This window comes from Papio anubis, chromosome 9, assembly GCF_008728515.1.
Source record: "Papio anubis isolate 15944 chromosome 9, Panubis1.0, whole genome shotgun sequence".
Taxonomy (NCBI): Eukaryota; Metazoa; Chordata; class Mammalia; order Primates; family Cercopithecidae; genus Papio; species Papio anubis.
This window is the reverse complement of record NC_044984.1, coordinates 105,943,120-105,958,934: the sequence shown is the minus strand read 5'-3', so window position 1 is coordinate 105,958,934 and position 15,815 is coordinate 105,943,120. Positions and strand designations below refer to the sequence as shown.

The window sequence follows — 15,815 nt, the reverse complement described above, 5'->3', positions numbered from 1 at the left end:
AGACTGTTTTACCATTACAGGTGTGGGCCACCACACCCTGCAAAACAGGAAGTTCTTTTTCACCCCCTAGATCCTGCTATCTAGTGTTAACCATTATTATCCAGTACTAGTGAATATTTATTCTAGATGTTTAGCTCTGCCCACATAAATATCTCACATGCATAATCTTTTCTCTGCAAAAATAGAATGTAGGTGTTATCTTTGATAAAATATGTTTTTGGACTTTTTTTCATACTAGCACATCTAAATCTGTCCTGATCTTTGTGTAACATCTGCATGCTGTTTCATTGCATGGATGTACCATAATTATTTTTGTTGTTGTTGTTGTTGAAATAAGGTCTTGCTGTGTTGCCTAGGCCGGAGTACAGTGGTGTAATCATAGCTCACTGCAACCTCCAGCTCCTGGGCTCAAGTGATCCTCCTAGTCTGAGCTTCCTGAGTAGCTAGGACTACAGGTGTGTGCCACCATGCCTGCCCAATTTAAAATTTTTTTGTAGAGATGGGGTCTTGCCATATTGCCCAGGCTAGTTTTGAACTCTTGGCCTCAAGTGATCCTCCTGTCTTGGCCTCTGAAAATGCTGGGATTATAGGCATGAGCCACTGCACCTGGCCTACCATAGTAATTTTGACCAGTTCCCTATTGTGTCAGGTTGTGTCAAATCTCACAGTACTATAAGCAATACTGTAAAGAGCATCTTTCTCCATGTCTCTTTTTGCCCAATCCTGAGTATGTATATTCTATGGGATAAATTCCCAGAAATGAAGTATCTGCGTCAAAGGGAATGCAGTTATTTATTTATTTATTTTATTATTATTATTTTTTTGAGACGGAATCTTGCTCTGTCGCACAGGCTGGAGTGCAGCGGCATGATCTTGGCTCACCGCAACCTCCACCTCCCAGGTTCAAGCAGTTCTCCTGCCTCAGCCTCCCGAGTAGCTGGGATTACAGGCACACACTGCCACACCCGGCTAATTTTTGTATTTTTAGTAGAAACAGAGTTTCACCATGTTGGCCAGGCTGATGTTGAACTCCTGACCTCATGATCCACCCTCCTTGGCCTCCCAAAGTGCTGGGATAACAGGCATGAGCCAACGTGCCTGGCCCAAATTTTTAATTTTTATAGATATTGCCAAGTTGTCTTCAAAAGAGTTTATACCAGTTCATGCTCCTGTGCCAGTATGTAAGTGCCTCTTTTCTCATGTCTCAGCTCTTGGGTGTTCTGATACATAAAAATAGTATCTTAAATAGTGGGGTTTTTTTGTTTGTGTTTTGTGTGTGTGTGCGCTTTTGTTTTTTGTTATTTTTTTTTGAGACAGGATCTTATTCTGTCAAACAGGCTGGAGTGCAGTGGTGCAATCACAGCCCACTGCAGGCTCAAATTCCTGGGCTCAAGCAATCCTCTGCCTCAGCCTCCCAATTAGCTGGGTCTACAAGTGCACATCACCACACTTTAAATTAAATAGCTAATTTATTTAATGTTTCTTTTGTAGAGATGGTGTCTCACTATGTTGACCAGGCTGGTTTCAAAGCGACTCTCCTGGCCTTAAGTGACCCTCCCACTTTTGCCTTCCATAGTGCTGGTATTACAGACATGAGCCACTCGACTGGGTCTCAGATGGTGTGGGTTGTTTGAGACAAGGTCTCGTTCTGTCACCCAGGCTGGAGTGCAGTAGCATGAACACAGCTCACTTCAGCCTTGACCTGCTGGGATCAAGCAATCCTCCAGCTTCAGCCTCCTGTAAATCTGGGACCACCGGTGCACGCTACCACACCTGGCTAATTTTTTTGATTTTGTGTAGAGGCAGGGTCTTACTTTGTTGCCCGGGCTGGTCTCGAACTCTTTCCTCTTTCATTTGCTGAAGCGATCCTCTCGCCTCAGCCTTCTGGAGTGCTGGGATTCCAAGCATGAGCCATCGCACCTGGCCTCAAATGATGGTTTCATTTGCAATTCTTTTTTTTTTTTTTTTTTTGGTATATAAACTATTTATTAACAGACAAGGCCTACAGACTTACTTCTTCTTGGACACATCCACGGTGCGGCCACGGCGACAAGTGGTCTTGGTGTGCTGGCCTCGGACACGAAGGCCCCAGAAGTGGCGCAGCCCTCTATGGGCCCGAATCTTCTTCAGTCGCTCCAGGTCTTCACGGAGCTTGTTGTCCAGACCATTGGCTAGGACCTGGCTATATTTCCATCCTTTACATCCTTCTGTCTGTTCAAGAACCAGTCTGGGATCTTGTACTGGCATGGATTCTGCATAATGGTGATCACACGTTCCACCTCATCCTCAGTGAGTTCTCCCGCCCTCTTGGTGAGGTCAGTGTCTGCTTTCCTCAACACCACATGAGCATATCTTCGGCCCACACCCTTAATAACAGACGGCAAAGACTATTTCCGCCGCCCATCGATGTTGGTGTTGAGTACTCGCAAAATATGCTGGAACTTTTCAGGGATCACTAGAGACACGGCGGCAGCACAAGCAGTGGTGTGTAGGCCTCCTGTGGAAGAGCTGCAATTCTTTACTTATGAGTACGACTGGACATCAAGAAGAGGGCACTCCCAAGTCTAAAGCCCTTTGGTTAGAATAAGTGCCCTTTTTTTTTCCCTTCAGCAAATGCAATGAAGTCAGAGTACTTGACTCTCCAAGAATGCCACTTTTCCTCATAACTTCCTTATCACAGTTACCATCTGCAAGGCACCTATTTAACCACTGACTGCAAAACAAAGAAGCAGTAGAATTTTTACCATCAGTCACAGAATAGTTTCTGCTACTGAAAAATTTCTGATGCTTTTTTAAAAAGTGTCTTAAAAGTACATTTGTGGGCTGGACGCGCTGGCTTACACCTGTAATCCCAGCACTTTGGGAGGCTGAGGGCAGTGGATCATGAAGTCAAGAGATTGAGACCATCCTGGGAACATGGTGAAACCCTGTCTCTACTAAAAATACAAAAATTAGCTGGGCACAGTAGCAGGCACCTGTAATCCTTGCTACTTGGGAGGCTGAGGCAGGAGAATTGCTTGAATCCAGGCAGCAGAGGTTGCAGTGAGCCAAGATCACGCCACTGCACTCCAGCATGGGCAACAGAGTGAGACTCCATCTCAAAAAATAAATAAATAAATAAATAGTACACTTGTGGACTGGCGCAGTACATCATGCCTTTAATCCCAGTACCGTGGAAGGCCAAGGCAGGTGGATCACCTGAGGTCAGGAGTTCAAGACCAGTCTGGCCAACATGGCGAAACCTAGTCTCTACTAAAAATACAAAAATTAGCCAGGCATGGTGGCGGGTGCCTGTAATCCCAGGTACTTGGGAGGCTGAGGCAGGAGAATCACTTGAACCCAGGAGGTGGAGGTTGCAGTGAGCTGAGATCGTGCCATTGCATTCTAGCCTAGGCAACAAGAGCGAAACTCCATCTCAAAAAAAAAAAAAATACGCTTGTGTTAAGTAAAGCAAAATTCTTGCTTTGCGTAGCTGATTGCGATGGCAACAAACCAGTCTCCCTCATCATGGGAGAAAGGGGTCTGTCCTAAAGGGATTCTGAAGTCATGGTTTCTCTGTTCAATCCCAGAGCAGAAAGGGGACTGTGTCAGCAAATGAAAAATGTGCTTTTGTCTTCCTTTGTTTTTCTAAAGGTGCACTCAGCTAAACACGAAAGTGGCCAAACTCACCAACGAGCTCAAAGAGGAGCAGGAAATGAACAAGTGTTTGCGAGCCAACCAAGTCCTCTTGCAGAACAAGTTAAAAGAGGAGGAGAGGGTGTTGAAAGAGACCTGTGACCAAAAAGATCTGCAGATCACCGAGATCCAGGAGCAGCTGCGTGATGTCATGTTCTACCTGGAGACACAGCAGAAGATCAACCATCTGCCTGCCGAGACCCGGCAGGAAATCCAGGAGGGACAGATCAACATCGCCATGGCCTCAGCTTCGAGCCCTGCCTCTTCTGGCGGCAGTGGGAAGTTGTCCTCCAGGAAGGGCCGCAGCAGGAGGGGCAAGTGACCTTCAGAGCAACAGACATCCCCGAGACTCTTCTCCCTGGCACCGTGAGGGTGTGCTGGGACCTTCAGCTAAATGTGAGGGTGGGCCCTAATAAGTACAAGTGAGGATCAAGCCACAGTTGTTTGGCTCTTTCATTTGCTGTTGTGTGATGTAGTGAATGTAGAGGGTGCTGACTGGAGAGCTGATGGAAAGGGGCTGTGTTTGAAAAGGTCTTAAGAGTTCCCTAACCTCAGACATTCTAATGACCATTTTGCCTTCCTGCTTGGTAGAAACCCCAACTCTGCTGTGCATTTTTCCGCTGTATTTATGGAGTTGGTGTATTTGACATTCAGTTCTGGGGTAGGTTTAAGATGTTAAGTTATTTCTTGTAACCTCAAAGGTAAGGTTATCTAGCACTAAAGCACCAAACCTCTCTGAGGTCATGACAGCTGCTTTAAAGAGAGGGTACATTGGCTACTAAGGAGTTATGAAAATTCCCTAGCAATAGTGTCATATCATTATCATCTCCCCCTTCCTCTAGGGAGTGGAGGAATTGCTTGAATGTTATCTGAAAAGAGGCCTGGTAGTAAACCGGGCCCTGGCTCTTTACCAGCAGTCATCTCTTCTTGCTCTGGGGCTAGCCAGGAAAAACAAACAACCCGGGGCACATTAGGTAGACTCAGTGTAGGAAAAATGGTGGCAGCTCCACTGTTTATTTTTGGTGACTTCATACGTCATTATGAACCGCAATTAAGGAGTAGGCTTAATGGCTGTTCCCAAACTCAAATCTCAGAGTAGATATCGTAGCATCTAGCAAGACTGAGTGGGGAGATTTCTCATCCATGTGAAAATGTAGAGTGAGGCCTCTGACTAGCTAATTGTGTATTTTGCTGGGTTCAGTATTTTCTAAATGTTTACAAAATATTGGGCTGCATGTTCAGGTTGCAGCTAGAGGGAGCTTGGGCAGATTTTCAATTATGCTTTCAAGATATAACCAAAGGCTGTTTCTAAATCCTAAAATTATAATTTCAACAGAGCCCCCTTTACAACAGTCATATAACGCTTGTGTGGGCCAACAGAGGGGCTGTGTACTCTCTCTGGAACCATAAATGTCAAGTAATTCATAACCTGCAGTAATTGAGCAAACTTAAGACCTGTGTTGGAATTTAGTTTCTTGAAGAGGTAGAGGGATAGGTTAGCAAGATGTATTGTTAAATGAGGGGTTTTGGTTTTTGCTTTATAATTAGCCAAAGGTTTTCAAATGATCACATTTCAGAATAGGTTTTTAGCCTGTAATTAGACCTCATCCCCTTTGACCTAAATGTCTTACATGTTACTTGTTAGCACCTCAACTGTATTGCTAATCACTGTCCATTTTTGTGGGATATGCTGCAGCATTTCCCAAAAAACTTTACCTGTAATGTTGCAAAATGAATGTACTCAGACATTAATTTTTACTTAGGGCAGACCAACTCTTTGAGTCTCTCTTGGACTTATATATACAGATATCTTAAGAGTGGGAATGTAAAGCATAACCTAATTCTCTTTCCTATAGAGATTCTATTTTATTTAAAATCTATTTTTACACTAGTTAGAATCCTGCTGTTTTGGCCAAGTATTTGTCTTGCATGTCTGACCTTGCAGAAGCTGCGGTGGATCATAGCATACTAATGAAGAGAATTAGAAGTAGTTTACAAAGCTCGCTCACTCATTTCTCTGTGATCCCCTCTATCCAGCGGCTCTACCACCACCTGGGAAAACAGATTTTTCAGCACAGGTGGGATAAATGCTCTGAAAGGCTGTGCCCAGAGGAATGAGCAAATAGGCAAATGTTTCCAAACTACTTGAAGGTTTTAAAAAAAAAGTTCCAGAAAAAAAAATCTTACCAAGATACGTAAAGAAAATGTGTGTGTGTGTGTGTGTGTGTGTGTGTGTGTTATAAAAACAAGGAGTCATGTTTGAATTTCACAATATCACATCAGACAGAAGCTGTTTTCTTCAGGATGGAAATGAACCACTTAATATACCCATACTACCTTGAACAGTGAAATTGAATTAAAATAGCCAAACTTTGAAATTATTCTGCCCTGTGTGAAATTTGTGTCTCTGACTGACATTTACTTGGGAGCATGTCTCTAATAATCTAAGAAAGTGTCAGCCAGGCACGGTGGCTCAACGCCTGTAATCCCAGCACTTTGGGAGGCTGAAGTGGGCAGATCACCTGAGGTCAGGAGTTCAAGACCAGCCTGGCCAACATGGTGAAACCCTGCCTGTACAAAAATACAAAAATTAGCCGGGCATGATGGTGGGTTCCTGTAATCCCAGCTCCTGGGGAGGCTGAGGTGGGAGAATCGCTTGAACCTGGGAGGCGGAGGTTGCAGTGAGCTGAGATCGTGCTATTGTACTCTAGCCTGGGCGACAGAGCAAGCCTCCATCTCAAAAAAGAAAGTGGGCCAGGCACGGTGGCTCACGCCTGTAATCCCAGCACTTTGGGAGGTCGAGACGGGCAGATCATGAAGTCAGGAGATCGAGACTATCCTGGCTAACACGGTGAAACCCTGTCTCCACTAAAAATACAAAAAAAAAATTAGCCAGGCGTAGTGGCGGGCACCTGTAGTCCCAGCTACTCGGGAGGCTGAGGCAGGAGAATGGCATGAACCCGGGGGGCGGAGCTTGCAATGAACCGAGATCGTGCCACTCTAGCCTGGGCAACAGAGCGAGACTCCATCTCAAAAAGTGTCAGGGGTGCGCGTGGTGGCTCACTCTTGTAATTGCAGCACTTTGGGAGGCCAGGGTGGGTAGATCATGAGGTCAGGAGATCGAGACCATCCTGGGTAACATGGTGAAACCTCATCTCTACTAAAAATACAAAAAATTTAGCCGGGCATGGTGGTGGGTGCCTGTAGTCCCAGCTACTCCGAGGCTGAGGCAGGAGAGTGGTGTGAACCCGGGAGGCGGAGCTTGCAGTGAGCCTAGATTGCGCCACTACACTCCAGCCAGGGCGATAGAGGGAGACTCCGTCTTTTAAAAAAAAAAAGTGTCAATGGCCTTAATTTAAAAAGCAACGTAAAAATCAACCCCTTGGTTGGGTGTGGTGGCTCACATCTGTAATCCCACCACTTTGGGAGGCTGAAGTGGGAGGAATGCTTGAGGTCAGGAGTTCAAGACCAGCCTGGGCAACATGGCCAGACCCAATCTCTACCAAAAAAAAAAAAAATTGTTTTCAATTAGCTAGGCATGGTGGTGCACACCTGTAGTCCCAGCTATTTGGGAGACTGAGGTGGGAGGATTGCGTGAACCCAGGAGTTCAAGGCTGCAGTGAGTGGCCGGGCGCGGTGGCTCACGCCTGTAATCCCAGCACTTTGGGAGGCCGAGGCGGGCGGATCACAAGGTCAGGAGATCGAGACCACGGTGAAACCCCGTCTCTACTAAAAATACAAAAAATTAGCCGGGCGCGGTTGTGGGCGCCTGTAGTCCCAGCTACTCGGGAGGCTGAGGCAGGAGAATGGCGTGAACCCGGGAGGCGGAGCTTGCAGTGAGCCGAGATCGCGCCACTGCACTCCAGCCTGGGCGACAGAGCGAGACTCTGTCTCAAAAAAAAAAAAAAAAAAGACTGCAGTGAGCTGTGATTGTACCACTGTACTCCAGCCTGGGCAACAGACCATGTCTCAAAAAATAACAGTATAGTCAGCATCTAGATTATTCATCTTTCCACTCCCTTCTTCCAGATTCCCAAACTAGTGAAAAGTAGCTGAACTGGGCAGGCGACGTCCTAGGCACACAACTCTTGCAAACTAACAGCAGATTTTTTTTTTTTTTTTAAGACAGTCTTGTTCTGTCTCCCAGGCTGGAATGCAGTGGCTCCACCTCAGCTCACTGCAACCTCCACCCGCTGGGTTCAAGTGATTCTCCTGCCTCAACCTCCTGAGTAGCTGTGATGTGCCACCACGCCCAGCTAAATTTTTTGTGTTTTTAGTAGAGACGGGGTTTTGCCATGTTGGCGAGGCTGGTCTCGAACTCCTGACCTCTCAAGTGATCCACTTGCCTCAGCCTCCCAAAGTGCTGGGATTATAAGCATGAGTCACCGCGCCCAGCCATGAAAAGCAATTTTTACACCTGAGACTATTTCCCATGCCCTACACTAAGCTGAGATTGTTTAGCGGGGTGGTGGGGGATGGTGGTGGTTGTTCTTGGTGGGAAACCGTCATTAATGTGACTCGTTAGGATACATTGATCAATATATAAACACCGAAGCAACTACCCACTCTCTGCTTGCATGACAAAGTTGTCCTCCTCAAAAGGGCTGAGAAATTGATTTCCACAGCCACCTAGTAGAGTGTGGAGAACTTGGCAAATCACGAATGAACAACCTTCTGTCATCATTTAGAAACCCCTCTCCTAGTACAGTCAGGCTCCACAAGCTACAAATACCATCCATGAGATTTGGCTGCTGCCATGCACGATGCCACGTTGCTTGGGCTGGTGGCATATTTTGGCTTGTGCGATGAAGTCCATGGGCTTATCTAAAAAAGGAAAAAGTCACTCTTGTTTTCTCCAGGATAAAGCTGAATTAACTGCTGCATAGTGACTCTGCTGCATCACTTCTCTTGGCAGCAGAAGGGAAATTAAAAGTCTCTTAAGAATCAGCTCCTGCAGCTTAACAGTGCTGGGGTCCTTTAAACTACCACCCAGAGACCAGGCTGTCACCTTAATCGAGTTTAGGAAGCTACCGAGTATTCTGTGGCAGACTTTTTCTGCTGGCCAGTTATTTTCTTTTTTTTTTTTTTTTTTTTTTTTGAGACGGAGTCTCGCTCTGTCGCCCGGGCTGGAGTGCGGTGGCCGGATCTCAGCTCACTGCAAGCTCCGCCTCCCGGGTTCACGCCATTCTCCGGCCTCAGCCTCCCGAGTAGCTGGGACTACAGACGCCCGCCACCTCGCCCGGCTAGTTTTTTGTATTTCTTAATAGAGACGGGGTTTCACCATGTTAGCCAGGATGGTCTCGATCTCCTGACCTCGTGATCCGCCCGTCTCGGCCTCCCAAAGTGCTGGGATTACAGGCTTGAGCCACCGCGCCCGGCCTGGCCAGTTATTTTCATGCTTGCCTGTGAAAATTCTTGAAATAGGAGATCCAGAATACCTATATAATGGTTACATCAACAGATGCAGCTTTTTTTTTTTTTTTTTTTTTTTTGAGGCAGAGACTCACTCTATGGCCCAGGCTGGATGGAGTGCAGTGGCGCAATCTCAGCTCACTGCAACCTCCGCCTCCTGGGTTCAAGCAATTCTCATGCCTCAGCATCCCAAGTAGCTGGGATTACAGGCACACACCACCACGCCTGGCTAATTTTTGTATTTTTTGTAGAGATGGGGTTTTGCCGTGTTGGCCAGGCTGGTCTCGAACTCCTGACCTCAAGTGATCCATCTACTCGGCCTCCCAAAGTGCTGGGATTATAGGCATGAGCCACTGTGCCCAGCCATTTTTTGTATTTTTTATATTTTGTATTTTGGTAAAGATGGGCTTTTGCCACTTTGGCCAGGCTCGTCTCAAACTCTTGGCCTCAAGTGATCTGCCCACCTCGGCCTCCCAAAGTGCTGGGATTACAGGTGTGAACCAATGCGCCTGGCCCAGATACGGCTTTGACAGTAAAGACTGAAGCAGTAATAGGGAGAAAAGCTTGTCCTTTAGGAATCCCAAGTTTTATCCTAGAGCCAAGGCCAAGTGTCTCCTTCTCCTCTGCAAGGTGAAGCTGATTTTGCACCTCCCACCCCCACGCACTGGCCTCCCCCAAACCCTGTTCTGTAGTCTCCCTGGAGCAAGTGAAAAGCATTCTTTGCATTTGGGCATTAGTGGACTTCAGGGAAGTTACATAAGGCTTTTAATTTTTACTGGAGTGGGGGCTGGCCTCTATCCTGATGAATGCCATAATCAACAAATTTTTTTTTTTTTTTTGAGACGGAGTCTCGCTCTGTCCCCCAGGCTGGAGTGCAGTGGTGCCATCTCAGCTCACTGCAACCTCTGCCTTCTGGGTTCAAGTGATTCTTGTGTCTCAGCCTCCCGAGTAGCTGAGATTATAGGCGCACACTACATGCCGGCTAATTTTTGTATTTTTGGCAGAGATGGGGTTTCACCCTACTGGCCAGGCTGGTCTCAAACTCTTGACCTCAAGTGATCTGCCTGCTTCAGCCTCCCAAAGTGCTGGGATTACAGGCGTGAGCCACCACGCCTGGCCATATTTCATGTTTTAATGATAACCTTTATTTACCTTGTATTCCTGAAACTCACATGTTCACAGACATTTATGACCATAGGGTCTATCAGACATTAATTTGGAAACTTGTACTTCCAGAAGCCAAAACTATTTCAGAATTATTGTAGCTAGTATGCTTTTCATGAATATTGAGTAGTCTCTCCCTGTAATTCTGGAAGCTTAGGAGGACATGCAAGGGGTTCTGCTGTTGGTTCTTAATCTAGATTTTGCATTCTTGCTGCATGAAAGGAAGAGATGAACTATCTATTGTTTTATACAAGATGATTGCAGTCTTTGGGGCCTAATGTTGAATTGCTTCGAGTGAAAAACTCACTGGAATCATCTGGAAAATGTGGTTTTGGTACTTGGCACGGAGCTGCGCCGGTGCAGATAACATTTGTTACTCCAAGGCTAATTACCACACTTACTAAGTGAACTGAAGCAGCTTTGTTTCTTTTCAGACCTTGTTCTAAATCCCCTGACCCAAGACTCCTTTCCCATCCAGCTCAAGATTGCCTCGAAACAAATGCAGGGAGGTTTGTCCAGGAGGGGAAGTCCAAGAGTGAAATCACACACAAGATCCCAGAACATGAACATTGACCACACTCAAGATAAATCTGGGTGTTGTTTTTTCTTTTTCTTTTTTTTTTTTAGATCAAGTCTTACCCTGTCACCCTGGCTGGAGTGCAGTGCAGTCGCTGGATCTCGGCTCATTGCAACCTCCGCCTCCTGGGTTCAAGCAATTCTCCTGCTTCAGCCTCCCAAGTAGCTGGGATTACAGGTCCCCACCATCACACCTGGCTAATTTTTGTGTTTTTAGTAGAGACGGGGTTTCACTATGTTGGCCAGGCTAGTCTTGAACTTCTGACCTAAAGTGATCCACCCACTTTGTCCTCCCAAAGTGCTGGAATTACAGGCGTGAGCCACCACGCCCAGCCTGGGTGTTGTATTTTCAAAAGATAAAAGCAGGCCAGGTGCAGCGGCTCACGCCTGTAATCCCAGCACTTTGGAAGATCAAGGCAGGAGGATCACCTGAAGTTGGGAGTTCGAGACCACCCTGACCAACAAGGAGGAACCCCGTCTCTACTAAAAATACAAAATTAGCCGGGCATGGTGGCACATGCCTGTAATCCCAGCTACTCGGGAGGCTGAGGCAGGAGAATCACTTGAACCCTGGAGGCAGAAGTTGCGGGGAGCCGAGATCATGCCATTGCACTCCAGCCTGTGCAACAAGAGTGAAACTCCCATCAAAAAAAAAAAAAAAAGATAAAAGTAAACCTATAGCACTGAGCATAAATGCCAAATAGGAAAAACAGTTCCAACTTGGCCTCTGGCCTCTGTGAAGATGTCTTCTGCCATTTTTTTGCCCAGAAGCAGCAGCAGGTTCCAGACCAGATTTCCTTGTACATGTGTTTCCTAATTTAAAAAGGAAGAGCCCAGGCTAGGTGCTGTGGCTCACACCTATAATCCCAACACTCTGGGAGGCCGGGATGGGAGGATCACTTGAGGCTGGGAGTTCGAGATCAGCCTGGGCAACACAGACCTCGTCTCTACTAAAAATTAAAAACAATTAGCCAGGGGTGGCACATGCCTGTAGTCCCAGCTACTCAGGAGGCTAAGGCAGGAGGATCTCTGGAGCCCGGGAGTTCGAGTTTGCAGTGAGCTATGATCACACCACTGCTCTCCCAGCTATATCAACTCCTGATTGTAATTCTCAATCCCTTGGTTACGGCCCAATAGGCAAAAGTTCAGGTTTTCCCTAGAGAACTGGGAGAACTCAAGTCCCCTGTAAAAGAATAAGATGTTTCCGGCCAGGTGCAGTGGCTCACGCCTGTAATCCCAGCACTTTGGGAGGCCGAGGCGGGCGGATCACCTGAGGTCAGGAGTTCGAGAGCAGCCTGACCAACATGGTGAAACCCCATCTCTACTAAAACACAAAAATTAGCTGGGCATGGCTGGACGCGGTGGCTCATGCCTGTAATCCCAGCACTTTGGGAGGCCGAGGCGGGCGGACCATGAGGTCAGGAGATCGAGACCATACTGGCTAACACGGTGAAACCCCGTCTCTACTAAAAATACGAAAAAATTCGCGGGACGTGATGGCGGACGCCTGTAGTCCCAGCCATTCAGGAGGCTGAGGCAGGAGAATGGCGTGAATCCGGGAGGCAGAGCTTGTTGTGAGCCGAGGTCGGGCCACTGCACTCCAGCCTGGGTGACAGGGGGAGACTCTGTCTCAAAAAAAAAAAAAAAGAAAAAAGAAAAAATTAGCCAGGCATGATGGTGGGTGCCTCTAATCCCAGCTACTCAGGAGGCCAAGACGGGAGAATCACTTGAACCAGGGAGACGGTGGTTGCAGTGAACCGAGATCATGCCACTGCACTAGAGCCTGGGCGGCTGAGTGAGACTCCGTCTTAAAAAAAAAAAAAAAAAAAAAGATGTTTCCACAACTTAAGAAACTCGCCTGTATCAGTTTACATCATTAGCATAATGCTTAGCACTAAAAGGCTTCAGTGCTAACTGAAAAGAAGGGACAGAATGAATTTTGAAGGCACAACAGATTACAGAGAAAGACCTAGAAGTGAAGACATGTAAGCGGAAAATTTTAGGAGGAAAAAGGGGAGTTGCCGTCTTGGAAGCACTGCAACAGAGAGCAACCAAATTGTGACTTATCACACGCAGCCAGCGGGTCTTCCAGCAGCATTTTTTAGGAATTATCTTTTGTGATAGAAGCAACCTTAGCTGTAGCTGTATTCTATTCTAACTGATCAGTTTCTGCTCACGCAGACGCTATGAGCCCAGCTGTTTGCAAAAGGGACAGCAAGAGAGGAGCCACGTGGCACTCCCCCACCTCCCCACCCCACCTGTCCTTGGGGAAAAAAATTAAGATCCTCTTTTCAAAATGCCTTCGTCAGGAAAACAGCTTGGTTGCATTTGTTTCCATGCTGCGGAAAATCAACACGAACTGGCTTTGATCCCAAACAGGGCCAACTGCAGGGCACTGAGGATTCCGCAGCTGGGAAGAATGCGGAGGCCTCTCCCCGAGCACATTCGACTTCAATTATGTGGGAACACGCCTGGGCCGGGGGCTGATGCCAGAATTATCCTGGCTGCGACGGAGGAGGCCCCGTGCTGCGGCCTAGAATCTTTCCTAAAAGTCCATGCAGGATCTCTCGGTGGCTGCCAATCCTGCACTTTCTCGCTGGCGAGATTCCTGACTCTGTTTGGCTGGAGTAATGCTACGGCTCACTCCTGTCCTTTTCTTCCTCTCTCTGCAGCGCCTCTGCCCCTTACCATTGTCAATCAGAATGCTCCACCGCTTTCAAAAACAGAACAGTCTCCCCAAAAAATAACCCACACTATTCCTTCCTCCTCCTCGGTTAGCTCTGTTATGGCCCACAGGAGACGGTTGACTTTTTGGTTAACTCTTTAAAAAGTTTCCTTTTCACCTTCAGACATAACATTCTCGTGGGAAGGGAGGTAAGGGATGCTAATGAGCCTCACTGGATTACTGTTAGCTTGTGTGAACCCAAGTGGACTAGGAAAATCCCAGCAGGACATCCCTATGAGGGGCCTCTTTTCCAGCACTGGTTGTCTAATCAGGCAAGCCAGAGTGGTAATCTAGAGACCCCAAACCTGTGTTGGATTTTAGTAGGACACAGAGCCAAGAGAGCCCCCTTGCACTTGCTGAGAATGAAAAGTGGAAGAAAGTCCTGTCCTGCGGTTTTGATGTGTTTGACAACACTACTGGCTCGCACAACCCACCACCCACAGTCGTCATGCTGAGCACTTGCCTTCTATGTTTCATCCAGTCCTCACCACAATCCTGTCAGGTCCTACAGTGAACCCATTTTACACAGCAAGAAAACAGGGTGCAGTGGAGACAGGATGGGACTTGGCCAGCACTGACTGAGGTCACATAGCTGATAAGTGATAAAGGCCATTCTCTCACTCTCTTTTTTTTTTTTTTTTTGGCAACAGAGTTTTGCTCTTGTCACTCAGGCTGGAGTGCAATGCCAGGATCTCAGCTCACTGCAACCTCTGCCTCCTGGGTTCACGCGATTCTCCTGCCTCAACCTCCCGAGTAGCTGGAATTACAGGCACCTGCCACCACACCCGGCTAATTATTTTATTTTTTTAGTAGAGGCAGGGGTTCTCCATGTTGGCCAGGCTGGTCTCAAACTCCTGACCTCAGGTGACCCACCTGCCTTTGCCTCCCAAAGTGCTGGGATTGCAGGAATTGCAGGCGTGAGCCACCACACCCAGCCCTCTCACTCTCTCTCTTTTTTTTTTTTTTAAGAGACAGGGTCTCACTCTGTTGCCCAGGCTGGAGTGCAGTGGTGTGATCATGGCTCATGGCAGCCTCAACCTCCCTGGACTTAAGTGATCCTTCCGCCTCAGCCTCCTGAGTAGCTGGGACCACAGGAGCGTGCCACTATGCCCGGCTAACCTTTTTTTATTTTGGGGGTCTCCTATGTTGCCCAGGCTGATCTGGAACTCCTGGGCTCAAGTGGTCCTCCTGCCTCAGCCTCCCAAAATGCTGAGATTATACGTGTGAGCCATTGTGTCCAGCCCTTTTTCTTTTCTTTCTTTTTTTTTTTTATAAACAGGGTCTGTCTGTCACCCAGGCTGGAGTGCAGTGACACGATCATAGCTCACTGCAGCCTGAAACTCCTGGGCTCAAGTGATCCTCCTGCCTCAGCCTCCTCAGTAGCTGGGACTACAGGTACACCACCATGCCCAGCTAATTTTTGTTTGTTTGTTTTTGTAGACATGGAATCTTGCTACGTCGCCCAGGCTGACCTTGAATTCCAAGTGATCCTCCCATCTCCGTCTCCCAAAGCACTGGGATGAATCAGTTGCAGTCCACCACACTCAGCCAATTCTCAATCTTGACATCATCTAACCCCAAAACCTGGGCTCATCACCACTCTGCTCTACTATCTCCCCTAACTTTGGGACTTGGGAATGTAAAAGACACAGCTCCTAGTTCCGATTTTGTTGTTTTGGGAAAGGAGAGTGCTGAGTTGAGGCTACTTTTGTGTGAGTCCAGGGTCCTGTATATCCACCCTCTGCCAGCCTTCCCTTTTTTTTTTTTTTTTTTTTTTTTTTTTTGAGAAGGGGTCTCTGGCTCTGTTGTCCAGGCTGGAGCACAGTGGCATGATCTCGGCTAACTGCAACCTCCACCTCCAAGGTTCAAGCAATTCTCATGCCTCAGCCTTTTGAGAAGCTAGGATTAACAGGCACCCGCCATCACGCCCAGCTAGTTTTTGTATTTTTAGTAGAGATGGGGTTTCACCATCTTGGCCAGGCTGGTCTGGACCTCCTGACCTCAGGTGATCTGCCCGCCTCGGCCTCCCAAAATGCTGGGCTTACAGGCGTGAGCCACCAAGCCTGGCGTCTTCTCATGGAGTTTTCTAACTTCTCCCTCTCTCCTCTCCCACTTCAATGGGGTGCCTGAGCCTGAGCTGATAAAGAGAAAGGAAGAAGAAAGCCACAGGGTTTCCCCCCACTATACCCAAAGGCTGGTCTTGGGAATTCATTTCAATGGACTGTGCTGGCCCCTTCACCCTGGGGAGCTTGAGGCTCAGTCC

The 15,815-nt window shown here is 47.4% G+C and overlaps 1 protein-coding gene and 1 pseudogene across 3 annotated transcripts in view; one reads left to right on the top strand and one right to left on the bottom strand.

Annotated features, from left to right (window-relative positions):
• Nucleotides 1-6,057, top strand: part of BRAP (BRCA1 associated protein) — a 45,145-nt gene extending 39,088 nt beyond the window's left edge. For all 3 annotated transcript variants that reach the window (XM_009181736.2, XM_003907166.3, XM_009181735.2), the window contains one exon: nt 3,634-6,057. In XM_009181736.2, the coding sequence (XP_009180000.1) occupies nt 3,634-3,997 (364 nt within the window). In that variant the 3' untranslated portion in view covers nt 3,998-6,057. The remainder of the gene's footprint in view (nt 1-3,633) is intronic.
• On the bottom strand, nt 1,953-2,854 carry LOC100999002 (annotated as a pseudogene).
• Nucleotides 6,058-15,815: the final 9,758 nt, after the last annotated feature.